Genomic DNA, 27,021 nt, shown 5'->3' on the forward strand with positions numbered 1-27,021 from the left:
TCAATTCCCAGAATACAGTAATTTTGTAAGGTATGCATTTTTTACCTTTTCCATATATTTTAATTTTTAGCATTATTTTGTCTTGCATTGCTATGATAGTATGATCAGTTGATGATACTGTTTACTTCTGTGCAATGAGCTTTTTCACAAAGAGTGGAAATAAATTACTTTTGGGTGTATTTTTTCAATCTCGGTTTCTGTCTCGGCTTAATCCCGTTAAATGCGACTCACTATGGAACTATACAATATTTCTTGTATTAGACCTTATCCGTATGAGATGAACTCAAGTATACGTGAATCTAAAATTAATCGCAATACATTATATATGAGTATAATGTATTGCGATTAATTTCAGTATACTTGAGTTCATCTTGCAATAAGACAGGCTTATGATAGAATTTGCGTTCAATCCAAGACGAGACGATGAATAATCTTGTGACACACCAAACAAGTCCATGACTTCCCAATTGAAGTTGGGTATGGTTAGACATATAGTTCCTAGAGAACAAGAAGTTAATTTACTGTTGACCATAATGGGTTGGCCTGCACACTGCAATAGAATTTAAAGGGTTTGGGATAGTTGTTGCTAGGTCACTATCATTAGTTGTCATATAAGAATTTATATTTCAAGGGCACACAAAATATTACTGCAATACTGCAATATATATAGTATATTTTCACCAAGAAAAATAAAAATGGGAATGCATGTCCTTTTCTGTAATACTTTGGCAATTTGCCTTTTCACTTAGTTTTTCTGACATTTTTTCCTGCAAAATGGGCTAACCTTGAAATTGAATTCATTCATCAATGCATTGTGTGTAGTTGTGTACTTGTTTTTCTTGCTTTTTTGCTTACTTGAGAAATTTGTTGCATTATTTTGGCCTTCACATTCTTCCTACTTCTTGTTCCTAATTTTGTTAAACTCTCAGTTGTGAGTTACTACTTGTTAGAATTAGTGTTTACGATGTAAACGTGCCTCGCTTTGATTGCATGTCGTGTAATCGTGTGTGAGCTCTCCTTTCAACTCGTAATGACCATCATTCGATGCTTAAATCATGTCTCCCAAGAATTAGTTGTGTTATGTGCCTCACTTTGATTGCATGTCGCGTGTGAGCCGTCCTTTCAATTCATTGACTATATATCATTTGATGCTTAATCACATGTCTCCCAAGAACTAGTTGTGTTAGACACTTTGGGCATGTACCCATGAACATCACTTTCAATTTGAGGCCGAGTAACTTAGGTCTTTCACGGTTTCACCCCCTAGCGATGGCTTGAATGGCGGAACCAGGATGTTTTAGTGACGGTAAAATAATTGAGGGGAAAATTGTTATAAGATAAACTATATAAGATTATACTGATTCGTCTCAATCATTTGTTTACCTTCTGTATTGTTTGCAAGTGTATTTTAATCAAACGTAAACAAATGATTGTGAAATTTCTTAAAGCTTGCCTGCATATATGTTTGTTTGATTAGAAAACTGGTATTAGTTTGACTTGGTTACCTGCAATTGCTGACTTAGAGTTGCATATTTTTGTTTTGTTCTCTGCCCTTGTATGGTTTCCTTGGGATGCCTGTTTTTGTGTCATTTAGCTAATTTGTTCTAGTTTTTTTTTTTTTTTTTTTTTTTTTTTTGGTGACGAGGGGTTGAATCCCCCCGGGCACATGCAATACCCTACAAACCACGTGTGCCATGTAAGACATCCTTTAGGATGACAGGTAACCGCAGCACTTCCGTGTAGGGAGTCGAACCCGCGACCTCTCAATTCGTTGCCATTGCAACGCTTTGAGGCACTCCCGCACTCCACTACACTCAAGCCACTGCCACTTTGGTTATTGTGACTAGAAGATTTCTAAAAAAAATGTCCTTTAGAATTGTAGGATTATTGATTTGATTAGTTGATTATGGAGTAGTTTATGCTTGAATGTTGTTAATTTGAGCATCATTTAGAGCTCTTTTTTTCGAATCATTGAGGATTTAAGGAACTATCCTTCTCCTTTGTTATTGTGATTTTGCGTATTGCGTTCGTGTGTCTTTGGACTTTGTGGGTGAAGCCGATTGCCTTAGTTTATTCCCGTACCAGTCTTCTACGTTGCTACACTAATGACCTGATTCTATCGGTTGTGCTAGCGGGGGCGGTCGTCCCCTGACGGTTGAGTTTTTCGAAGGTTTTAGTTAAATTTTTCGAATTTTTTTCGAGTGTGCTTTATATCTGTACCTGTCCGTCCCCCCTAAAATCTTTTGCCCCTCCTAAGCTCAAATCTTTACTCCGCCACTGCTTTGTTTGTTCTTTGACGATTATGGTTTTGTTTTTCCATAGGAACGGGATAGAAACCTTGGGAGGGAGAAGGTGAGCCAATTGTCCTTTGGGTTATCTCTTAAGTCCGAACCCTTCATATAAAGCCTATGTTGGCTATATAGCAAAAGGAAATTAAGATGACGCTATCTAATGTTATCGAGTCTTGGTACAACTATCTCACATCAACCATATAGGGAGTTAGGGACTACTACACTGATGGAACTTGCATAAAACATGTAACAGGGTGGTGCCAATACTCGGTACCACTCTACAATGTAGTAGTGCCCTATCGTTATCCTATCGTAAAATATCGATGCATTCATTTATCGATGCGTCTAGTTAAGATTAGGGCAAATCTATGGAATATGAGAGTAATGGAAATAAAATCAAGTTTGTTCTTTGATACTTTTTTGGCATATCATTGATGATTATTTTATACAATCCCGTACATAATACCCCCTTGAAACTTTAGGCGGATGATTCTTGCTTAAAGGAATGGGAAGACAAGAGGTAAGGAAAGGAAAGGTAAAGTAGGAAAGCAAGTGGGAATATATTAAAGGATTAGGAGTTGTATTCATTGGATGTGGGATTTGGGAATATAATTAGAAAGATGTATGTATGTTCGTTCACTAAAGGCCAAAAGATTGATGCCTCTACCATTTATTTAGTAAGTAATCATCTAAAATTAGGGTTTGTGTTTCTGATTGCAATGCACATGTTTTCTAATTTGTCATGGAATTCAATATTACCTTATGAAAATTGCTTCCTAGTTGTTGTTCTATATTAGGAAGGTAATTACTCTATGTTGTTTAATATTCGGTTTTACATTGTAGTACTTGAGTATGGCTTTGAGAGCCATATTACTAGAATGTAAGACTTTTTTGTACGGTAAAAAATAAAAAATTACCCGTGTTGGTTGTGTGATGATCTAAGACTACGAGTACAAAAACTGAGACTTGGCACTTTACGGTGATTGATCTCATATTATGCGATGAGGATTTTGTTATAGGACAATGTTAGAGCGTCATTTTATGGTATTAAGTTTTCGTAACACAATAACTATGTTAGGTAGAAAATGTCAAAGATTGATTGGTGGAACTATTATAGCAAAAGAAAGGGAGACTGACCCGGAGAAGAAGTGGCATAAATCAATTTCTATGAAATTGCCCTTCCCAACAAATAAGATATCATAGGCAGGGGCGGATCCACCTGGTAGTAAGGAGCGGCGGCCACTATCCCAAACGTAAAAAAATCGGTTAAGTGTACGAATTTTTGCTACCTCAAATATTGCTGAATAACAGATAAGTATATATATGCGCATTATATATGCAAGAAATATTAAGTGGTCTAGCTCTAATGACTATGATTTTTTACCTATGAGTCACAGGTTCGATTCACATCATATGCATATTCATTATTTTTGCTACTCTAAATTTTACCTTTTGGGTCCGCCCCAAAATTCATAAGTGAGCTCATTCGAATAAAATTTGGTTATTAATTTTATACTAGGTTGTTTATAAGAAGAAAAATACAACTTTATCATTATCTTTGGAAGCAAGGATTTGTTTAAAAAAAGTGCGGGCGAAAATTTCTTCTTGATGGTTAACAAATAAAAACAAGTTGGAGGGAAATGGAGAGATGTTTTACACTTCACTTCCAACCAAGGTGCAATCGAAATAAAGATGAAGATCCCGAAGAGGACCACGTATGATTTCTAGGTATTATTTCCCACCTAATATTTCATCAACATATCGAAACACGGCCTACATTGCCACGGAAATACTAATTAACGTGACCGATTGTGCCTATGAATTGGTCTAGTCGATCTTAAAGGGAGCATTTCGTTTAGATGAAACCATCTTTGATTAAAGCCACCTTGATAATGAGCGATAAATCCCTTCGAAAAATCAGCAAGTCTCATTATAGACGGGGGATATCCGTCTATAATGAGAGACCATGGGCGGACGCAGGAATTTATCGAAAGGGAGGCACAAATTTTTTTCCGATACATTATTTTTTATTTTAAAACGCATTTTTTTATTACGGATTTTTTTTCCTCCCGAAAAATAGAAAAATAAATCATTTTAATAATTTTTTTAGTTTAAAAATTATTTTGAACTTTCTTCTGAAATATTTAAATTTGAAATAAGTGTACTTTGTAAATAAAAATAAATAATATCTCCTATGATAAGATATATAATATTCTAATATTTAAATAAATACTAAATACAAGTGGTTCAATGGTAGAGAAGGTGGTATGTAACCTAAAACGTTACCAGAACAATTTCCTAAGCTATAATAATTTGTCATTAAAATGGTCACATTTTGTCGTTAAAATGTCGACATTTGGCCCGTCTTCAGTTTGTGACGAAAAGTGTCCGTCTTCAATAAGTGTTGGTGTAAATCCTATACTTGTACAGTTAAAAGGTAAGGAAGTTAGGAGGAAATGCAACAAAGATGGAAAGATAGAAGAGAATATATAAAGTTAAGAGTGTTGTAGTACGGAGTTAATAAGTGAGTGGGGTGCATATGAAGCCGAAAGAAAAAAAAAACCCACGATGGTTAGACAAGACGGCTTCTTGTAACCATTATTGATGCTCTTCTACTATTTTTGTGTTACCCATTTTGGGCGCACTTACATACTCACCCCCAATTCATGCACACTACTCCACAATCATACTCTATTTATTAATTAAGCTTGAAAGAATCGTGTTTAGTGACGGAACAAAAGAGGGTTAGTAGCAGTGGCAGATTCAGGAATTGACCGTAGTGAGAGCGAATCGAGTAATAGTATGAAGTGAACTCAATAAAAATTGGAAGATTTTAACTAAAAGAAATTGAAATTTCTTACCGCCAGCGGGGAATAGTGTCTCTGCTAGCCTCCTAGATAGCTCAACCATTAATTAGCAGAAGCGTTCGTTCCGGTTTAATAATAAAAATTTAAGTTTGAAAGAATCATCATTATTTATCATTGACAACTTGACATATAGTGATCAATGATTCTTCTTTCTAAAACGTACTCCCTCCATATCAGACCAATGGTAACATTGACCGTTTTGCCACTATTCATGGTCGTAGGGAATCTGCGATATTATCCTTAATCTATAAGACAAAATATAGTCACGTGAGATCTTGTTTGATTTATCGTCATGAATGCTACAAGAATATCAATTTTTTATAATTTTTAATAATGTATAACAAAAGATATTTACGTTTCAAAACGTGTCTCGACAAGTGTGAAAAAGTCAATGTTACCATTGGTGTGGTATGGAGGAAGTACATACAAACTGACTAGGACCGTGATAGCAAATTTAAAATTTTCTAGAAATTGGAACCCTAGATTTTTAGAGTCTAATTTATCAGCTAAATGTTCACGTTCACGTGTAAAAAAAAAAAAAAAAAAGATTTCTATTACATGAAATCTCAAACGGTCTTTCGAGTCCGGTCTTCTCGACAAAAATTAGAATTTTTTTTCTAATCATGTTATGTCAATATCTCGATGTATCACGATAAAATTCAGATTTTTTTTTTGTTTCTTTTCATTAACAAAGTGCCCTAGACTAGTGCTTTTGAGATGGTGAAGCCTAAGTATTTGTTGTTTTCGCTTTAAATTGGCTAAGCAATAGTACAATTTTAGACGATAGAAGTTTTGTTTCTACTACTCGTACATTATTACTTCTTTCAATTGAGTATGATGAAACAAGAGATGAATTTTGGTGGAATTGTACAAATTACCATTATTAGAAGTCTAAACAAGTACTCCAACCTAGAACCAATTCTAGCTAGTATAGTCACAATGTCACATTAATCAACCACATAATTTGACTTATTCCTCTATTTTGGAAAATATGATAAACACAAAATCTCATTGAAGATGGCATGTATCCGTCACTTTGGAGTGACGAATACCATTTCCTCTCACAAATGATCCAAATAGAGGAGAGAGGGAAGTACATGGGGGTGCCCCCATCTTGTCCCCCCTATCCGTTTTGTGAGTGGCATTACCCGTTACTTGCTCCGACCCGTTTTCAGCAAGACTAACTGTATGATAAATGACATGCACCAATATTTGTTTTTTTCACTTCTATTATGGCAATTCTCCTTCAAAAAAAGATAAAAAAAGTTTAATGACGACTATAAAATCGGCAACTTTATTAATCTCATGAAAGCCGTGTATAATCACCACCTTAGCCGTGACAAAAAGGATAAATTAGCCAAGTTATTTTCAACAATGTTGTAACACCACCCTTCGACATACATAATGTAGACATAAAGAAATATTTCCGAGTATCATAACGTATATATGGGAGAATGATATTAAAACTCTATACCACTATATAACACTCTCATTTTGACGAGTTATTTTGTACCAATTACATATCGGTACGACTTTACCATGTACAAACTTGTTAAAGGATGGCAACATTTGAATTTGTTGAATTGGAGTTGTTTTGGGCCTTGGGTTTTAGATGCCATGTTGGAGAGGCTTCCCTAAAGATTAACACAATTTCTGGTTTAAGCGACACTATCCGTCTTAGCTTAAGATGATCAAGTATCATAACACTTGTGTACATAAGACAAACGTATTGCCTTTCCTTATATATTCTTATATACACAAGCGATATGTACTTGACCTGTTTAAGCTTAAGGCCCTGTTTGGTACTCAACAGATTATAATTAGCAGAAGCAGATTGATCAAGCAGATTACAAATAACAGATTTGATTGACATGTTTGACTAGTATATTACAATTAGCAGATTTAATAGAAGTGTTTGGTAATTAGCGGATTTAGGTTAATAGATTGTTGTTGTAAAACCAACCCTAATCACCATTGTTGTATGAGCTTCAAGATTGAGCTAACAAACAGAGGTAAATAAAAGAGAGGTTTTATTGAGAGTATAATATTTGTGTTTGTTTACAGTGTAATAATTATGATTGTGTGTAACTATCTACTTATATACAAAGCTCAACAAACTAACACAATTCCTAACTAACTTTGTCCACGTCATCAATCCGTGTGCCATCCTTCTGTGCAATGTGATTGGTAGCTTGAATGTTGCTAGTATTTCTACACTCCCCCTTCAAGCTAGAATCACTTAGGAATTGCATACCCAATCTTTCTGACAAGTAATTGTGCTGCTGTCCTCCCAATGCTTTAGTCATTAGATCAGCGAGTTGTAAACTGGATTTGACATGCTTAGTTGCAATGAGCCCCTCTTGAATCCTTTCTCTAACATAATGACAATCAATATCAAGATGCTTAGTTCTTTCATGAAAAACTGGATTAAGGGCAATGTGTTGGGCTGCTTTATTATCACAGTAAAGGCTAATAGGTGTTGGCACTTGAACATTGAGATCCTTGAGAAGTCTTTCCATCCAAACTATCTCCCCTGCTGTGTAAGACATGCATCTGTATTCGGCCTCAGCAGAGCTTTTGCTGACTGTTTTTTGTTTTTTTTGTTTTCCACGAGATTAATGACTTCCCAAGCAACACACAGTAGCCTGATAGGGATCTACTGCTGAAGGCACAAGTTCCCCAGTCAGCATCAGAATATGCATTTAACCTCAAGTCACTATCAGAAGGGTAAAATAACCCTGCATTAGCTGTGTGTTTCAAATATCTGACGACATGTAGAGCAGCTTGTAGGTGTGGTATTCTTGGTTGTGTCAAGAATTGACTGAGATGCTGCACTGAATAGGAGATATCAGGCCTAGTTAGATTCAAATATAAGAGTCTTCCTATTAATCTCCTGTATCTTTCTGGATCTGGCAGTAGCTCTCCTTGATCTATAGACAACTTTAAACCTCTTGGTAGTGGGAAAGCTGTTGCTGTGCAGTTCTCCATTCCCAGATCCTTTATAATATCAGTGACATACTTCCTCTGATTAAGAAGTATGCCAGTGTTGTTCCTTGCTATTTCGAGTCCCAAAAAATATCTCATCAATCCCAAGTCTTTAATAGTGAAAGCTTTATCAAGACTTGTCTTTATTTCTCTTATCTCCTCCTCATTATCACCAGAGATAATTAGGTCATCAACATAAACCAATATTACTAGAAAGCTTCCTGATTTCTTATTGTTCCTGGTGAACAAAGAGTAATCTTGTTTGGACTGGTTAAAACCAAGTTGAAACAGATGTTTGGTCAATTGTAAATTCCACTGTCTACTAGCTTGTTTTAGGCCATACAAGGATCTTTTTAACCTACAAACTTGCCCTTCAACAGCCTTTGTGTAACCCAGTGGTGGCTTCATGTATACTTCTTCATCTATGAAGCCATGAAGGAAAGCATTGTTGATATCAAGTTGATGTAGTGGCCAATTTTTAACTGCAGCAATGGCAATCAGAGTTCTCACTGTAGCAAGCTTAGCTACAGGTGAGAAAGTGTGCTTGTAATCTTTGTCTTTCACTTGATTGTACCCTTTGGCCACCAATCTTGCTTTAAGTCTTTCAATGCTCCCATCTGCTTTATGTTTAACCTTGTAAACCCACTTTGACCCTATTGCCTTTTTATGAGCAGGCAGTTGAGTGAGTTCCCATGTCTGATTTGCCTCCAGTGCATCTAACTCCTTTGCCATGGCTGCAACCCATCTGTCATCTTTCTGAGCATCAAAAAAAGTTGCAGGCTCATGTACTTGGAGAACATTATTAAGAGAGCTAATATATTGAGGATCAAACATGCTCAATGCTCCCAACAGCTCTCTTTGATAAGATGTAGCTGCTGCAGAAGTAGAAGCTTGAAAAGGTAGCTTGATAGAACAATGGTACCCTCCAAGCCTGCTAGATATCTGGCGTGCCCTGCCAGTTTTCCTAGGTTCAGGAATTTCTCCTCTTTCAGAATTTGTAGCATTTGGGACTGTTTCACTGTGTGAAACAGGAGTAGTATTTGGGTTAACAGGATTTGTTATTGTGTCAGAATGAGCATTACCATTTTGTATTTGTGGTGAATCAGTATTATTTGGTATATTATTATTGTGATCTGTATTTTGTAATATATTGGTAGTGTGAATAAAAGAATGGTTTGGATCTGTGACACAATCCAAACACAAGGGACTGCTGTCACCCTTGTCATGATTAGGTGCCTCCTGTAATGGAGAAACAGTCTGGTATGGGAAGATCCCTTCCTGAAAAAATACATCTCTGCTGACCAGACATGTATGAGTCTCAAGATCATAGAGTTTGTAACCTTTTTGACCAAAAGGATACCCAATAAAGATGCATCTTCTGGCTTTTTTACCAAATTTGTCTCTATAAGTAGTAGGCATAGAAGCATAGCATAGTGGGCCTAGTACTCTCAGTTCATCATATTTTGGTTTTTCTACAAACAACATCTCATATGGTGTCTTCCATTGTAAAATGGGTGTTGGCATCTTATTTATCAAATAGGTTGCTGTCAACAAACAGTCACCCCAGAACTTCAATGGTAAGCTAGCCTGCAGTCTGAGTGCCCTAGCAGTCTCAAGTAAGTGCCTGTGTTTTCTTTCAACACGGCCATTCTGTTGAGGTCTTCCAACAACAGATTTTTGGTGGATAATACCCTTCTCATTAAACATGGCTCTGCAAGGCCCTTGCACAAATTCTGTACCATGGTCTGTTCTGATAACTTTTACCTTGGCATTAAATTGTGTTTCTACATGAGCTAAAAAATCCTTGATAAGATGTGGGACCTGATCCTTAGATTGAATCAAGAAGGTCCAAGTTGTCCTAGTGTAATCATCTACAATTGTTAAGAAAGAACTAGCACCTGACAAAGCCTGAACTCTATAGGGTCCCCAAACATCTAGGTGTATCAAAGAAAAACTGGTCTTAGCATGAGAAAAACTGACAGGAAAGGGAAGTTTGTGGTGCTTTGAGATAGCACAGGCTTCACAATGAAATTTGGAATCAATAGAAAAATGGAAATCAGGTAAATGTCTCATTTTATCAAATGAGCTATGCCCAAGTCTTTGATGCAACAACATTACATCAGTGTCAGGGGTACATTTATTTGCAGTACAAGCTATTACATTCATAACTTGCTTATTTATAGTATTCGTAGGTAAACTAAAACAAGTGCACAAGCTAGTTGGTCTTCTTGCCTGCACCTGACTCTTTATTAGGTAGAGAGTTCCACTCCTTTTTGCTGTGGCAACAACCAACTTACTTAAAGGGTCCTGAAACCAACACTCATTGAAATGGAAAATGAGTATTAGACCAGAATATTGTAATAGTCTTCCTACTGATAAAAGATTCTGCTTAAAATCAGGTATGATCAGGACATTATATAGAGTAATGGAAGCAGTCAAATAGACTGTACCAGTTTTGTGGACCAATTTAGTGCTACCATATGGTAATCCTACTAAAATTGGTTGTTTGAGACTTCTAACATTGTGTACTAAGGACAGACAAGAAGTCATGTGGTCTGAAGCCCCTGAGTCAACTATCCAGACATTAGAATGACCCTTAGTACCAGGAGTTAGAGTTTTAGAAGCAGATGTTATACCTGCAAAGCTTGTAGCAGGAAGAGCAAAAGAAGCATTAGAATGAGCTGAGTTATCAGCAAGAGCTTTTATAACCTTCTGAACAACCTTGTCCACCATCTCTTCAGTCCCAAAACTTTGTTGATCAGAAGATTTTGCTTGACTAAAGACGTGTTCAGTGGTGTAGTAATCATATTCATTGTCATCAAATGGTGAAAGTTGATCACTCTCTTTGATGCTATACCTCACAAAGATCTCGCATTATTTGTCAGTTCTTTTGTAGACATTGCTACCTTTCTTGTGATAGCTATTAGAACGACCTCTTCCTCTACCATATCCTCCTTGAAGTCCATAACCACCCTGAGATCCATAGCCTCCTTGTGATCTGCCTCTGCCAAGACTTCTGGCTTGGTAACATTGATGCTCCACATGACCAAAAACACCACAGAAAGTGCAGGTCTGTAATTGGTAGCATTCAGTTACATCATGTCCCTTCTTCTTGCAGTGTGAGCAGACTTTGACTGGCTTTTCTTCTGTGTCCAGCTTCACTCTTTTGGAGGAAGATTCAGGCTGTGTGGAAGGATGCTTGATGCTGGCATAAGCATTGGCCTCTGTCAAGGCACCAGCAGTATCACTGATAGATTTCTGCTTCTCAACCTTCTGAAGGAGTCCCAAAACCTTGTTGATAGTAGGCATAGGCTCCATAGTGAGAATGTTACTCTTGACATTCTCAAAACTGGAATTCAAACCCATAAGAAGTTGCAGTAACTTTGATTGCATCTCTCTATCAAACATTCTCTTTAAAAGTACACAAGTACAAGAATTCATTGCACCACAAGTGCACTGAGGAATAGGATCAAGTGCATCAATCTCCTCCCAAGTCTTTTTCAGACGACTGTAGTACTCAACTACGATGGAATTATCCTGAGATATAGCACCTAAATCCTTTTTTAACTGATACAACTCAAGGCTATTGATTTGACCATAGCATTCAACTAATTCGCCCCAAAGTTGTCTAGCAGAAGTGACGTACTTGAAATTTTCACGCAATTTCTTCTCAATAGAATGTAAAATCCATTGCATCACAAGAATGTCAACTCGTTTCCAGTGTTCATACTTTTTATCAGTTACAGCTGGTTTCTGACAAGTTCCTGTGATGAAACCGTCCTTGTTTTTGGACATTAAAGCAAGCATAATCTCTCTTTTCCAATTCATGAAATCAGTACCATTAAAAGGCGTATCAACAAGACTATTTGTGATTTGATCATGAGCTGTGATGTAAAGAGGATCATCATATACAGCATATGCAGAAGGAGTAACAGATGTAGCAGAATCACTAGAATTCGGCATGTTTAAACAAAATCACAGGAAAAATGGAGGAATTTGCAAGAGAAGTAAACAATTCAGAAACTAAAAGCGAATTTCAACGAACTTCGAACGAAGTATGCGAAGAATCAGCGATTGAATTATGTGAAAAATTTCTGAAATTCAATTGAATTATGCAGAAATGAGAAATGAAGAAATTCTGGAATTCTACTGATTTGAGATAGAATGATTACCAGAATTATGAGAAAAATAGGATCAGAAGTTGCGGAAACGAAAGAAAAAATGAAGGAATCAGAACCTACGCGACTGATACCATGTAAAACCAACCCTAATCACCATTGTTGTATGAGCTTCAAGCTTGAGCTAACAAACAGAGGTAAATAAAAGAGAGGTTTTATTGAGAGTATAATATTTGTGTTTGTTTACAGTGTAATAATTATGATTGTGTGTAACTATCTACTTATATACAAAGCTCAACAAACTAACACAATTCCTAACTAACTTTGTCCACGTCATCAATCCGTGTGCCATCCTTCTGTGCAATGTGATTGGTAGCTTGAATGTTGCTAGTATTTCTACAGTTGTATACATGTGTAAATTATAGATAGATTCATTTTTTACAATCTACTAAACTGAATATGCTGGTAGAAGCAGCATTCTGGAAAATAGTAGATTGAGCTCAATCTACTGATTCAATGTGCTATTTACCAAACACGTAATTTAGTAGATTGTTGAGTCAAACATGCTAAAAGCCTTGAATATGCTGAAATTTTATCAATCTATTGTTTACCAAACACCCCCTAAGATGGATAGTTTGTGGATAGACTTACTGAAAGATTAATCATCGGACGATGTTAAATCACAAGTTTATGGGTCTTCTTGCTCTTTTTGGGCTTTTACATTGGGCCCGTATAGGCGTGCAGAATTATGTAAGGGCCGTATAGGCATGTAGCCTCCACCACACATAGACAAACACAAGCCCTAATGTTTAAACGTTTGTGTATCCAACATGGTAGTCGACAAATCACGTATAACTTACAAACATTAGAAACTGAGACACCTATATTCGAATACATATACTCTAATATACACATTAACAATAATGGATTTCCGGGGATCAGCATTGACGATTACCTCCTAACAACAAACCCTGACTTCATTCATATGCTCTAGTTTAAATAATGAATAAATCTAGTACAGCTCGTGAACTCGGTAACATCGTATGAGTACAATCATAAGTAGTAACTAGTAACCCATAATCCCACAAAAATATATTGACTGATTTTGAGATTCATTTTTATACATATTTTTTATTTTATGCGTAAAATCTATCTACCTTTTTCGCAAATATTTAATTTGAAAACTTAAATAATTGTGATATACTCCCTCCTATTCACTATATTTTTCCCCTTTCCTTTTTGCACAAGAATTAAGAAAGTGAATTTGGACCACACAAAACACACTACCCCACATGCAATTTAATTTGGACCACACAAATCAACCCAAAAAAGGAAATAGGGAAGAAAACCCGAATAATCCGAATAAGGAAATAGGGAAGAATATAATGAATAGGAGGGAGTACTACATAATACATGTCTTCAACATAATTTGTATTTAAACATTAAACTAGTTTTGTGACCCGTGAAAATCACGGGTACCTTTAGAATTTAATGCTAGTGATTTCATACTAATTCTAATGTAAAATAAACTAACCCAAAAGATGTTTACACATTTAAGTAACAATTTGTTGTGCAATATTTGTACCATCGCGTTTGTCTACATCCGACGTACCAACAATTTATATATGTACTCTATAATGTAAACCAATAGTAAAAAAAATACTCTACATGAATTACGTCTCAAAAGTTCCAATTCTCTCTATGTCCTGGGCAATTTGGATATGTACTTTGTCACATTTTTTGAAAAACATAACCAGCCATAAAATCAGATGATACAATATTTAAAATAGAATCCCGTCACATATTCACTCAAACTATGCTGTATGACTTTCTTCTTCAAGAAATTTATAAAGTTCAAAGAGTAAGACTCCAAGGTCACTACTTCCAAACCCATTTGCTCTGCAGCTCTAGCTTCCACAACACTCGGCTCTTAAGCCTGACTTGGAGAACAACCGCACGAACTCACCTCACCCTCACCACCACGGACCACCACTCATATCCCATTCTCTCTCTAGGGCAACACTGCCCCGTCGACATTAACTTTCCATCTTCCAACCTCCGGCCGCATCCATCTCTTAGTAAGAGTTAAGATAATAATATTATTTTTTGTACAAACCAAAAATATAATATGAGAAGATAAATCAGCAGGGATTCACAACTTCCATTTGTCAACTTCGCCATAATTTATAACTTAAAAAAAATACAAATGGTCTTCTAACTTGTAAAATCTAACCACCAAATTTCGCAATAAAATTAATCCTCCTATTTTATTCGGCTGAATTAGTTGATCCTGCAATTTCAGTTGTATTTATTTGGGCTTTCCATGGCTGCTTTGCTGTATTATTGTAGGAAATAGTTGAGCATAAGTTTTTTTCAATAGTATTGAATATCCATGCAATAATAATCACATTCATCACGGCCTATTAGGATTCGAGATTTGAAAAAATGGAAAGAAAGGAATCGTCAAAGCAAAGTGAAACAACGAACTATATTGAACTAAGTTGCACTATACTCCCTACTCGCTCCATGTTCAATAATAATAATATGAGATTGTCAATGGCTACCAATCAGTCCACAGAGGCAATTGAACAACAGCGAAATAGAGTGTCTCTACTCAATCACATACCTTCACCCCATCATATTATCATTTGACCAAAAATGCAATTATCATATATAAGTGCCACACATAATTGCATGTCCTCTTGCTAAATGGGTTTGTATTGGTGGGTTGATGATCCACTCTTTGCTACTTACGTTCTACGAGTATATAAATGTACGACAACTCCTCTAACTATGTCATTCACTTAATCCCTTCCAAATCCTCGTTAATTGGTATAGGAACATAAGTCTTTATTATATGACTTTTTTTTTCAAAACCAACACCCCTGGGAAGACAGAATTTATGAAATAGGAGATAGGAGGTAGGACATCAAGAAGAAGATATTAGAACATATTGTTATATTAGGATAGAATTATAAAAACACAAAAGCTTCCTTATACTTCCTCTGTCCCGGTCATTTGTTTACCCTTTTTCATTTAGGGTGTCCAAGTCGATTGTTACCTTTCTTTTTTGAGAATGTATTTGATGATCAAATTGATCCTATGCATTCAATTTGGTCCATTTATCATCTAATAATTTGCTTCCTCCTCTCTTAGTTATCTTTGTACCAAAATGAAAACTAAACAAAAGCAAACATGCATTACTAAGGCGGTAAGGCTATGAGTAAGAAATAAAGAACAAAGCGTTTAGGTTACCATATTGAAAAATACCGATTTGATAAGAACCAAAGAGTCTCAATTGCTTGAAAACTGCTTGAAAAAGGATTTATGATTCTAACAACCTGCAATTACATAAAAATAAGTTGTCAGGGAGGGATTAATAGAACAAATTATGAATTATGAATAATAAGAATAGCGCAAAAAGTTGTTATGATTTTTTAATGTCGTCTTATATATATAAATGGTTGCTAAGGAGTAAGGAGTATATGAAGTGTCATCGCCGTTAGCGGAGAAATTCCCACCGTAAAGGAGATAGATGAAGAGAGGAAGAGAAATAGCCATGAAGACTTAAATGAAAGATGTACAACTTGATAATATGAACGGTTGTTTTGTCTTTATGATTAGTAAATAATACTCATAAATCAAATCAAAAGACCGTTTAGTAGTCCATTTGCTTAATACTCCGTAGCTCTTCTAAGTATTTTGCAGCATGACACGTCACAAATTTCATCATCAATACTTATTGAAATTGATAAAAAGTTGATGTGCTGGCAATTTTATTGCAAACGTGTCATTTGTAAAGCAAATGTGGCATAGCGTTAATCAGACGTGGCTTTTTACAATCACACGTGGCTTTGTTGACGTGGACTTTATGAGCCATTTTAGTTTAGACTTTTAATAGTATTATTTTTCGAGCGATGATAAATAAAACCATTAATTTGTATTTAAACATTAAATACTTTCCAAATCTTTGAAGTATTATTTTAGGAATTAACAACTAATTCACCCGTACAATAAATGCGTATATTAAAAATTTATTTCCTTTTTTTATTTTTTAAACATTTCCCTTATTTTTTTATACTATTAAATTTCTGTCAATTTTTATTTCCTTTTTTATTTAATGGAAATATGGAATAGAATCTCAAATGTTTTAGACAAAGAATTATTCCTTGGGCAACCCGCAACTTCAAATATTTACCCCGCAACTTACCCAACTTTTTGTAACAATTTCTCTTCACCTAGCAATATGACTACAGTAACCCCCTTTGTTGATCAATTTCTTACTGCCGATCTTACCCTTTTTACCGTCCCTGATCAGGTAAATCTTTGATTATTTATCACTTTTTCAAATTCAATTTGTCGTTTATTATCATATCTAGATTTACCTTATTTCTAATTAGTTAAATTTAATTACTGGGTTTTCTGGGTTTGTTATGCGTATGTGTAAAGATTGAATTTTGATACATGATTCATGTTAATCGGCCCCAAATCATTTTGGAATTAAAGGCATTGTTGTTGGGAAAAGATTGAATTTTGATGGGTTTTTGTTTTGTATTTGTTTGGTTTAGAATGATGATTCATGTTTACCGACCCCAAATCATTTTGGGACTAAGGTGATGTTTTTTGTGAAAGGATTTAATATTGTTGGGTGTTTTTTTTTTGGGTATTTGAGGGTTGGAAATTTGGAATGTGGCGGATTTTGAATGATGATTCATGTTAGCCGACCCCAAATTATTTTGGGACTACGGCAATGTTGTTGTTATGAAAAGATTGAATGTTGGAAATTTGGAATTATGGGCGATTTTTGATAGATGATTCATGTTAGCAGACCCCGAATTAGTTTGCAATCACGGCATTGTTGTTTGTGGGTTGGAAGTTGGAACTAAAGAATTATTTTGTGTATTTTATCTGATTTTTATGTTTAAAAAATTGAAATGTGTAAATTTGTATGTGATAATATTAATGAAGTACTAGTAGATTATTTAACGGGATCCTGGAAATAAATGTTTCTGAATCCGGTACTGTTTGGAACAGGTGCAAGAGAAGGAATATGAGGAGATAGAAAAGAAGGGGGTTGAGATGATGGTGATGGTGAAGGTACACAATGGGGTATGTGCCATTTGCTTGGACGATATTGAGCTTCAGGAAACTGCTCTTGTTAAAGGTTGCGAGCATGCTTACTGGTTTGTTCTCCCATTTTCCCGCGTTTCTGATTTATCATTTCTTTGTTTGGGTTTGGTAGTTTGGTTTCGTTGTCGCTGTTGTTGTTGTTGTTGTTGTTGTTGTTGTTGTTGTTGTTGTTGTTGTTGTAGCGTGGGTTTGGGAATAGAGGTTGATTGTGAATAGTGAGTTGTGATGACGAAAGTAAGAAATTGAGAGAACTTTTCTATGTTTGGTTTCATCTGTGATAATTGTGGGATTGTGTTTTAATAGTGTGTTGGTAATCGAGGTTATTGTGTTGATTGTTTTCATGAGTTTTGAACTATTTGAACAAAACAGTTACTCATATACTCCGAAAAAGATATTTTGTGTAACTTACTTATAAATTATTGTTTAAAGAAGTACTCCGTATGATTAATGTAGTAGTGCTTTCTTGCAGCAGAGCATTAATAATGTCACAAGTCGTGTTTGCAAAGAGTTGAGTGATTGTTTCACCGGTTATAAACTTATAATGCGAAGTTTCCAGGATCAAAATAAGAGATTTTATGCGTAAATACTATTATTTGCCTACTGCCGTAGGAACTAGGAAGCCATTACTGGATAGAAGGGTGGAGTTTAAATGGGGCATGCTAATATACTTTTCATATTTTTGGGCTATTAGTTATTCTTTAACCATTTAGAGAGGAAGGCATGGTCGATTTCTATGCGGATAAAATAAAGGAATAGTAGTAAGTTAGGGACCATGAATCGAACCTGTTGCCGGGTTTACCCTTAAATCCTTCATATACCCTGATTACTAGCTACATTATACTGTATTCTTAGTTTATGCAATCGGTGCATTGTTCGTTGAGTAATCTACAAGGTTTTCAGGAGCTAATTAATAATGTGTATAAATCATTGAATTGGTTTGAGTGGAAAATATTTTTCTTAAGGCGGAGCAAATGGTTGATCATTTTAATAATTTTGCCGCGACAATGTGCAGTTATTTTTAAATTTCCTATGTTCATTTGATAAATTAAGCACTTCTAGAATTTATCATCGGGTCGCAGCCTTTCTTTCCCCCTCCCCTCGTTGTAGTTTGTGATACCTTCATCATGCGAAGTTGACCTTACTTTCGTTACTTCTTTTTATGCTTTAGAAAAGGAATATTAAGTTTTTAAACTGATTTATGCTATCTTACTTTCAGTGTGAAATGCATCCTTCAATGGGCCACGTACCATGAGCATCCCAAATGCCCCCAGTGCAAGCATCCATTTGAATCTCTTAGTGTTCATCGGACCCTTGATGGCAGGTATGCCCCAGGACCAACCTATATATTGCATCGGTCCCTTGATGGCAGGTACGAGTTATTAAGTAATGAATTTCTTGCAGTTTGCAGGATTACATGTTTGAAGAGAGTATATGCTTGCTTTTGAGAGCCACATGGTTTACACCCTTAGTGGTGGAGCACCGAGATGACCCTGATGACGAGATAGACGATATTTTCTACTACCAATATCAGTATCAGCTCGATTATGAGGAAGAAGATGATGATCTCGATGATGTCTTCTTCCATAACTCATCTGGACTCCGCATTGGCAATCGTAGGTTGGGTGACAACGGTTATATAAGGGCTGGCCGCCAGGAGGCAATACCAGCTCACAGATCGAATCCTCAGGACCTGGGTGCAGGTTCATCTCGTCAGCGCAAACAGAAAGAAGTAGACATGGATCCAGATAAGAGCCCATCTTACGAGCCCAAGAAGAAAGAAAAAGAGGTTGGAAAAGAGCTAACAGGCCGTCGTGCAAAGAGGGCACTGAAGAGGGAAGCCGCTGATAAGGCAGCCATGGCTAAACATGAAAAGCACTTAGTTAGGCTAGGCAGGCAGCAGCCTTGTCCGTCAATTGTCTCCGTCACCACTGTTTAGTATCTCATTTTAATTTCATAGTTGTAAAAATAAAGACATAATAGGTGACTGGTATGTTTAAGTATATTTGAGCAAGGCATTCTCTGTAATATCTACTAATTAGAATTAATTCATCTGTTTATTCCTGGGTTTGAAAAATTAATCAAGAAACCGATGCCCTGCATCAAGGGTTGTGACTTGTGAAATGTGAATGATTAAGACCTGTTAATTACTTAGCTTTTACTTTATTGTAAGTCTCTGATTCTCAAGTCGTCTCTCGGTCCCTTTCCCCTACGAGTTAGTCTACATTGTGATTCTTTCATTGACTGATTGACGTGTATTGTTCCGTTGTTTTTGTGTAGGTAGTTTGATCCAGCAATGGAGAAGATATTTAGCTTATCTATATTCCAGGTATGTGGATACTGATCACTGAATTTTCTTTGTTGAACCACTTGACACAGACTTAATGAAAAGTCCAATTCCCTTGCCCTGAAGTTCAAGTAGTAGTGGAGTACTTGGTGTCTTTTATTCCCTCATTTCAAAGGAGTCTACAAGGTTAACATATATTTAGATAGCTTTCAAACCCTTATTTTTGAGTACCACTCTTAACGATCTTACCAGTTAAGTTAATTGACATGTAAAACATTCTGCATGGGACGATATGTCTATATTTTTGTATTTTCCTCATAAAATTGTAAGATTAATGAGTCGGCCTCATATGTATGTCCGTCTCATACTTTTGAACTTCTGTTCAACGAGAATATGAAAAGTGTGGGTGGCTATCAAAACTGGACCTCCCATTTCCAATGTAGTGGAGAAGGAGTTCATTAGTAGTAGGAGGACCAACGACCTTACTAGTTAAGTTAGCTGACATGTGCGATATTCTGCATGGGACGATATCTTTGCATTTTTTTTATAGACGTAAAATTAACGAGTTGGTCTTACATGCATGGCCGTCTCATACTCCCGAATTTTTGTGCAAAGAGAATATGAAAAGTGTGGGTGGTGGTGGTAATCAAAATTTATGAGGTCAAGTAGGACCTCCCCATTTCCAATGTAGTGGCAAACGAGCTCATCACTAATAGGAGAAACAACGACCTATGCGTAATTTTGCATGGGCCGATATCTTTGTATTTTTCTCATAAAACTGTAAGATTAACGAGTCAGTCTTACATGTATATCCGTCTCATACCCTCGAACTTTTGTTCAAAGAGAATATGAAAAGTGTGGGTGGCAATCAAAATTGGACCTCCCCATTTTCTATGTAGTGGAGAAGGAGCTCATTAGTAATTTAGTAGTAGGAGGAGGACCAACGACCTATGCGAAATTTTGCATGGGACGATATCTTTATGTTTTTCTCATAAACCTGTAAGATTAATGAGTCGGTCTTACGTGTAAGTCCGTCTCATACCCTCGAACTTTTCCGCGAAAAGAATATGAGAAGTGTGGGTGGTGGTGGCAATCAAAATTTATGAGGTCAAGAAGTAGGACCATCCCATTTTCAATGTAGTGGAGAAAGAGCTCATTAGTAGTATTAGAAGTGGAAGTTGCATTGTCAAGCAAAGTCTCTTATGTCTTTTCTATACCTCAAATATCTTTATCCTCCACCCATAACCCTTGAAAATATACTATATGAAAACTATGTGAAAGAACATTTAGCATCATTCTTATATAAAAGGTAGCACATTTTTTCTCATATCATCATCATCATCTGCATTCATTTTCTCCATTTCACCTACTACTACTTTTACCCACCTCTTCTAATCGTCTCGATTATTTTTCGGTTTTTCTTTCTCAGGTCTAGGTGAAGTTTTCGTGTCAAAAGTCGTCGAGAATGTAAGACTGCTTTTAGCTCTTAATGTTTTACTTTACTGTTAGTCTTTCTCTTGGCTTTCAAAGTACTGCACAACTTTTACTACCCTTTAAAGCAATACCTATTGTCATCCCATACCTTTAATTCCGATTGTAAAAATGGAATCTTTGAATCAAACACCGCGATTTTGTTACCATTTTGGCAATTCAGAAGGTGACAGTGAATACGCCGGAATGCTAGACATCTTTGCTCATAATGCTAGGAACATACATAATATATGCATCTATGATAACCAAGATGTCTATGCTAAATTCTCGCTTACTTACAACCCTGATGATATGGTATCAACCCGGGTCATTGTTGGAGGCGGGAAAAACCCGGAATTTGATGAGAAGCTGATGTTGAATGTTGCACAAATTGATGCTGCTGTCCTTAAATGTGAGGTTTGGATGCAAAGCCGAGCTAGAAATTTGATGGAAGATCAGCTTCTCGGTTTTGCTTTGGTCCCGCTTTCTCAGATAATTAAGCAAGGAGGGAAAATTATTTGCCAGGATTTCAGTCTTTCTTCGACCGATCTTTTCCATTCTCCTGCAGGAACTGTAAAGTTGAGTCTTACATTAACCTCAACAAAGTATCCTTTTGTTTCTTCCCTTCCGTCTCCGAATTTATCTGGAAGAAATTCATCTATAGCTTCAGAAGTTGTGTTATTAGATCGAAATGATTACTCAAGAGTTGAATTTCCGGACGTAAGTGCAAATACTGAAGATCAAATGATAATTTCCGGGTATTTTAACTCTAATAACAATCATTCTTTTGGTTCGTTTCTTCATCTTGGTTCTGTTTTGGATGTAGAGGAAGATGACGATGATGATATGAATGGTATTTCATTGGTGGTGAATGAAATTTCTCCGAGTAATCAAAATTCCGGTGTATTCAGCTCGACAATGGCTAGTGTAAGCGAGGAGCAAAACACGGTTCATTTGAGTTTAATAGAGAGGAGCATATCAGAGGCGGAAACAGAGGATAAACAGAGTAATGCAGATGATGATAAGAAAGATGGAAGTAGAAATGTGAGTGAAAATGAAGCCGGGAATAATACCGGCACTGGTTATAGTAATTTGAGTCGGGTTATTTCAGGTCGGGTTAATATGGACATTGAAGACGAGCAGTCTGCAATGCAGCAGCAGATTGTGGACATGTATATGAAGAGTATGCAACAATTTACTGAGTCCTTGGCTAAAATGAAGCTACCCATAGATCTCAACCCGAACCCAGATGGTGTCGATAATGGAAATATGATCCAAATTATGGAAAGGAGTGGCAATTTGGAAGCGGAGAATAAGAAGGATGGTTCGCGGGTATTTTATGGTAGTCGGGCGTTTTTTTGAGATGTAAGGCACAAAAAAAGACTTGCATCTTCCAAAAAATCGCAAAAAATTGGGTGAGACGGAAATAATGCAGGCACAAAAAATCATAGTTTATCAAGCTTTAATGTTGAAATGTAAGTTTTACTGGTTTTGACCTAATGTATGCCTAATTCTTCCTTCAGCAAGTCTTGCTTGTGGCCCTCACAAACTGTGACGTCTCAGAACTCCTTTTCTTTTTTAACATAATTTAAATGGTTGTGAGTGCCGACCATCACCAGTAAGAATTTATGTTCTTTTTATAGGTCTGGCAATCTGGCATTAGTTTTTTTCACTTTTTGTAGGAGTTGGTTTGCAACAGTCTCTTGCTACATTTCCTACTCAAGTGTTTAATTGGGCCTGTGAAGATTGTTATGTGGATCGAACGTATTTAAGCTCTTTTATAAGATCGTCTTATAGCAGGACGTGTTTAGTTTTGTTTGTTGGGCTAGTCATCAGCAGTACTATTATTCTCCCAGCCGAAAGAGAGTAGGAGCATACCGCATACATGGGTTGGCCCTAGAATAAACGGGTCTTTCAGCGAGCAACCCGTCCACATGATGACTGATAAAATCCGACTACTTAATCTCCGGGTGGACGGGTAGGCGTCCAAAAGAATGTCGGCATGATGGCATCTTCCATCTTCTAGACAATCTCGTTAACAGTTTAAGACAGAGATATTATAGACAATAGGTCTCAGCTTCGATTTCCCACTTGTTAATTTTAACTATCGTGTATTCGTGTCAAACCGAAACGAAGTCAACAAATTTATTTATTAATCATACTTAAAAATGCAACAAAGGGGTCCCTTTAATATTTCTTACGTACCCCTTACTCGTTAATTGTCCCACATTGTATTCATTTCCATGTGATACAAAACATGTTTAATCAAGTATTCTTCATCATATTTCTCAGAACACAAATGCATGAAAAACATTTAAAAATTTAAATTGTCTTTAATATAGTAACAGAATTCTCTTGAAAATATCACCATATTTATTGCTATTTACCATAATAATTATTCACCTACTACTTCTCATTCTGTGATGATTTATTAGTTTCTCTCAATTTTGCTGTTTTTCGCATTCATACCCGTCTTCAGGTCAACTAACATGAATCATCATTCAAAACCGCTTATACCAGTATAATTTTTTTTCCTCATATCCTATTAGAATTCTTCCTTATTTTATATCATCATCCAAAACCGCTTACGCGTTTATACCATTTTTCTTGTATCCGGTTAGAATTCTTCGCGATTTTATCATCATTCAAAACCGCTTATACGAAAAAAAAATGAAGGAAAGGGAAACAATGTTGTTAATGGTTGCACTAACAATTGGGTTTTGTTGTCTTACATACAACATTACTACTATGCTTTTTATAAGAACACAAAATTCTGACACGGGTTACCCGGCTGGGCCGGGTCAAGATGACCCGGTTATAAAGATGCCGGAAACGAAGCGGGTGAGTAAACCGAACCCAAAGTTTCATGTTGTGGTGACTGCCACTAGTACACCTTATAGTAAATGGCAATGCAGGGTCATGTATTACTGGTATAACAAGGTGAAGGATTTGCCCGGGTCCGATATGGGCGGGTTTACACGGGTTTTGCACTCGGGTCGCGCTGATAACTTAATGAAGGAGATTCCTACTGTTGTTGTTAACCCTTTACCAGATGGTGTTGATCAGGTTCGCATGTATTTTAACTTGTTTGCTTGCGATTCATTGGTGAATTTTTTGGTTAACTAGCGTTAATTAGCAAAATAATCAGGTAATAAGCGTTCACTTGAAACTATTTGGGTTCATGGTGTCCACGTCATCACTTATAATTTTTTTTCCAATTTTTATATGAAACCGCTAAAAAACCTAGCGGCTTCACTTAGTTTTTTTATATATATATAAGGTAAAACCGCTAGGAATCTTAGCGGCTTATCATATCAGTACCGTCATTTTGTAGCGTAGCTAATGCAACTTGTATGAAATTGTTGGAAACTTGGAGTAAGCCGCTGAAGTTCTCAGCGGCCTTGCCTTTAATTTTTTTTTTTTTTTTTTTTTTTTAAGAAAATAGATACAAATATTATAGTTGGACAATGACATTTTGTAAAGCCGCTAAGTTTCTTAGCGTTTTGTATAAAAATTGAAATAAAAATAAAAAATGATGACGTGGACACTATGAACCAAAATAATTTGAAAGTAACACTAATTTCCTAATTAGCTTGCTAATAAACACTCATTAGCCAAAAAATTCTTCATTGGTATTTTAATTTGGACTATGTTTTACAAGTTATTGAGTCACTTATTATACGACTATCGGCGGAGCCAGGATTTTAAGTTAGCGGGCTGAAAATTTTCAGCGGGGCAGAAAGGTATTATTATAAGGGGACCTCGAAAAAATTCAAAATTTTTAACTAAAAATTTCGAGATTTTTAAACGCCAGCAGGGGTGAGCGCCCCTACTAGCCCCCCCTCGCTCCAGACTATGCATGTAGTTTATGTTGAGATAAGAGGGGTCAGATGTATGAAATCGACTTGTTAGTGTACATATTTACGTAGGACTTACAGAACTTATGTGATAGGGCGCCACCGGGTGACGCCCAAATTGGGTGTCACCCTCTCACAACCATTTTTAGCTGAAAGGGTCCCCACTCACCCCATGTGAGAGGGTGGCGTCCAAATTAGATGTCACCCGGTGGCGCCCTTTCATTTTCCATGAATATAGGTTAGTTTAAATGCAACTAATTGTTCTGAAAGTGAAGTTCAAGTCATGGTAACATGTATTTCTAGCAAATAGCTTATTATATAATCGCGTTTACTTGGTCGATTAGTGTTAGTTGATTGTTAATTAAGAATTGATTTAACGATAACTATGATCCTTAATCCGAGTTTATATGATCTTTTGAATTAGGGATATGTTGTGTTAAACAGGCCATGGGCTTTTGTGCAATGGTTGTCAAATGCAACAATAGAGGAAGAGTGAGTGCCTCTTTTGTAAGACTTTGTAAAATTTCTTAAGCTACTCTGTCCGTCTCAATCATTGTTTACCTTAAAGGTAAACAAATGATCGGGACTGAAAGAGTATATAACATGATATTGTGAATGAATTGAGCCCTGTGTTTATGCTAGGTATGTACTGATGGCTGAACCCGACCATATATTCGTTAAACCGCTTCCTAACCTGTCGAAAGGAAAATATCCGGCAGCTTATCCTTTTTTCTACATCAAACCAGCCGAAAATGAGAAGATTATAAGGAAGTTTTACCCTGAAGGCTCCATAGCGAAAGTGGATCCGATAGGAAATTCTCCTGTTATAATAACTAAGGTGTGTAGCAATCGGCTTTAGCCGTGAATTTTTCTAACCTAAGGGTTAAGTCCCGTCTCTGTTCGAATTAGTAATGTTGTCGTTGTTGCAGACAATGCTGAAAGAGATCGCGCCCACATGGATGAATATTTCTTTGTACATCAAGTATGATCCAGAGGCAGATAAAAAATTTGGTTGGGTACAAGAAATGTGAGTTACTCGTACATTTACTTATTTACCTTCAGTTAATTTATTTACGGCCCTTGTCGATAATAATGTTACTCTTCTTACTCTTGTGAAGGTATGCATATGCCATAGCTTCAGCATTGCATGGAGTTGAGCACATTCTGTACAAAGACTTCATGGTTCAAGTATGATTAACACATTCTAATTCCGTCTCAGCGTCTCTATTCCTAAATTTTCGAGTTTTTGATATATCCTATGTCAATCTCCGTGTTTCAGCCTCCATTTGATCGAGAAGTTGGTACGAGTTACATCATCCATTACACTTACGGAAATGATTTTAACTCGAAGGTATGTAAATAATAAATATTCCACTTTAGAAATTTGAGGGCGGTGAGATTTGAACCTGTGACCTTTTAATAAGGTGTCTCTGATACCATGTCATTAAACCATCTCAACTAAAAGCTTAAGCTGATGGTTGAAGTCCCAAGATTGATTTTATACTCTTAACAGTACTTAAAATAATTTTTCACATATACTCTGTAACTTTGTGCTGCAAAATCACAATCATGAAGGGAGAACTGATGTATGGCAAAGTTGGTGAATGGCGTTTCGACAAAAGAATGTATCTGACTGAAGCTCCGCCTAAGAATCTTACACTTCCGCCTCCTGGAGTTCCTGAGAGCGTGGTACGTCTCCGATGACATTCTTGCTTAAATTCGCGAAATTCTTAGAAATAATGTTTATAATCTATATATACTCATCTTGGTGCAGGTTAGACTAGTGAAAATGGTGAATCAAGCTTCAGCAAACATTCCTGGCTGGGAAAGCATTTGATTGTGTACCACAGAGAAATTTTACGGCATATTAAACTGACTACAGTCTAGAGAGTTGGTTTGTATGAACATAGACGAGAAATAGAGAACAAAAACAGGATTGTAGGACACAATGAAATACATACAAATTTTTTTTCCTTCATATTTCTCTGAACCTGTCGACTTTTTTCATAACAGTCGCGC

The 27,021-nt window shown here is 36.3% G+C and overlaps 4 protein-coding genes across 4 annotated transcripts; 3 read left to right on the forward strand and 1 right to left on the reverse strand.

Moving 5' to 3' along the window:
- Nucleotides 1-11,017: 11,017 nt before the first annotated feature.
- Nucleotides 11,018-12,106, reverse strand: LOC141621015 (uncharacterized). Its single transcript, XM_074437741.1, has one exon. It carries the CDS (start codon nucleotides 12,104-12,106, stop codon nucleotides 11,018-11,020), a length of 1,089 nt encoding a protein of 362 aa, XP_074293842.1.
- Nucleotides 12,107-16,367: 4,261 nt separating this feature from the next.
- LOC141619307 (uncharacterized) lies at nucleotides 16,368-19,513 on the forward strand. The gene is made up of 4 exons (XM_074436334.1): nucleotides 16,368-16,579; nucleotides 17,296-17,444; nucleotides 18,608-18,712; nucleotides 18,793-19,513. The coding sequence occupies exons 1-4, from the start codon at nucleotides 16,382-16,384 to the stop codon at nucleotides 19,325-19,327; spliced, it is 987 nt and encodes a 328-aa protein (XP_074292435.1). The 5' UTR covers nucleotides 16,368-16,381; the 3' UTR covers nucleotides 19,328-19,513.
- A 1,373-nt stretch (nucleotides 19,514-20,886) lies between these two features.
- Nucleotides 20,887-22,667, forward strand: LOC141619306 (uncharacterized). The gene is made up of 2 exons (XM_074436333.1): nucleotides 20,887-20,984; nucleotides 21,105-22,667. Exon 2 carries the CDS (start codon nucleotides 21,278-21,280, stop codon nucleotides 22,505-22,507), a length of 1,230 nt encoding a protein of 409 aa, XP_074292434.1. The 5' UTR covers nucleotides 20,887-20,984; nucleotides 21,105-21,277; the 3' UTR covers nucleotides 22,508-22,667.
- A 1,059-nt stretch (nucleotides 22,668-23,726) lies between these two features.
- Nucleotides 23,727-26,972, forward strand: LOC141619310 (hydroxyproline O-arabinosyltransferase NOD3-like). Its single transcript, XM_074436338.1, has 8 exons — nucleotides 23,727-24,211; nucleotides 25,427-25,494; nucleotides 25,645-25,840; nucleotides 25,932-26,029; nucleotides 26,121-26,190; nucleotides 26,282-26,353; nucleotides 26,578-26,691; nucleotides 26,777-26,972. Exons 1-8 carry the CDS (start codon nucleotides 23,816-23,818, stop codon nucleotides 26,837-26,839), a joined length of 1,077 nt encoding a protein of 358 aa, XP_074292439.1. The 5' UTR covers nucleotides 23,727-23,815; the 3' UTR covers nucleotides 26,840-26,972.
- The last annotated feature ends 49 nt before the right edge of the window (nucleotides 26,973-27,021 follow it).

Source organism: Silene latifolia, chromosome X, assembly GCF_048544455.1.
Source record: "Silene latifolia isolate original U9 population chromosome X, ASM4854445v1, whole genome shotgun sequence".
NCBI lineage: Eukaryota > Viridiplantae > Streptophyta > Magnoliopsida > Caryophyllales > Caryophyllaceae > Silene > Silene latifolia.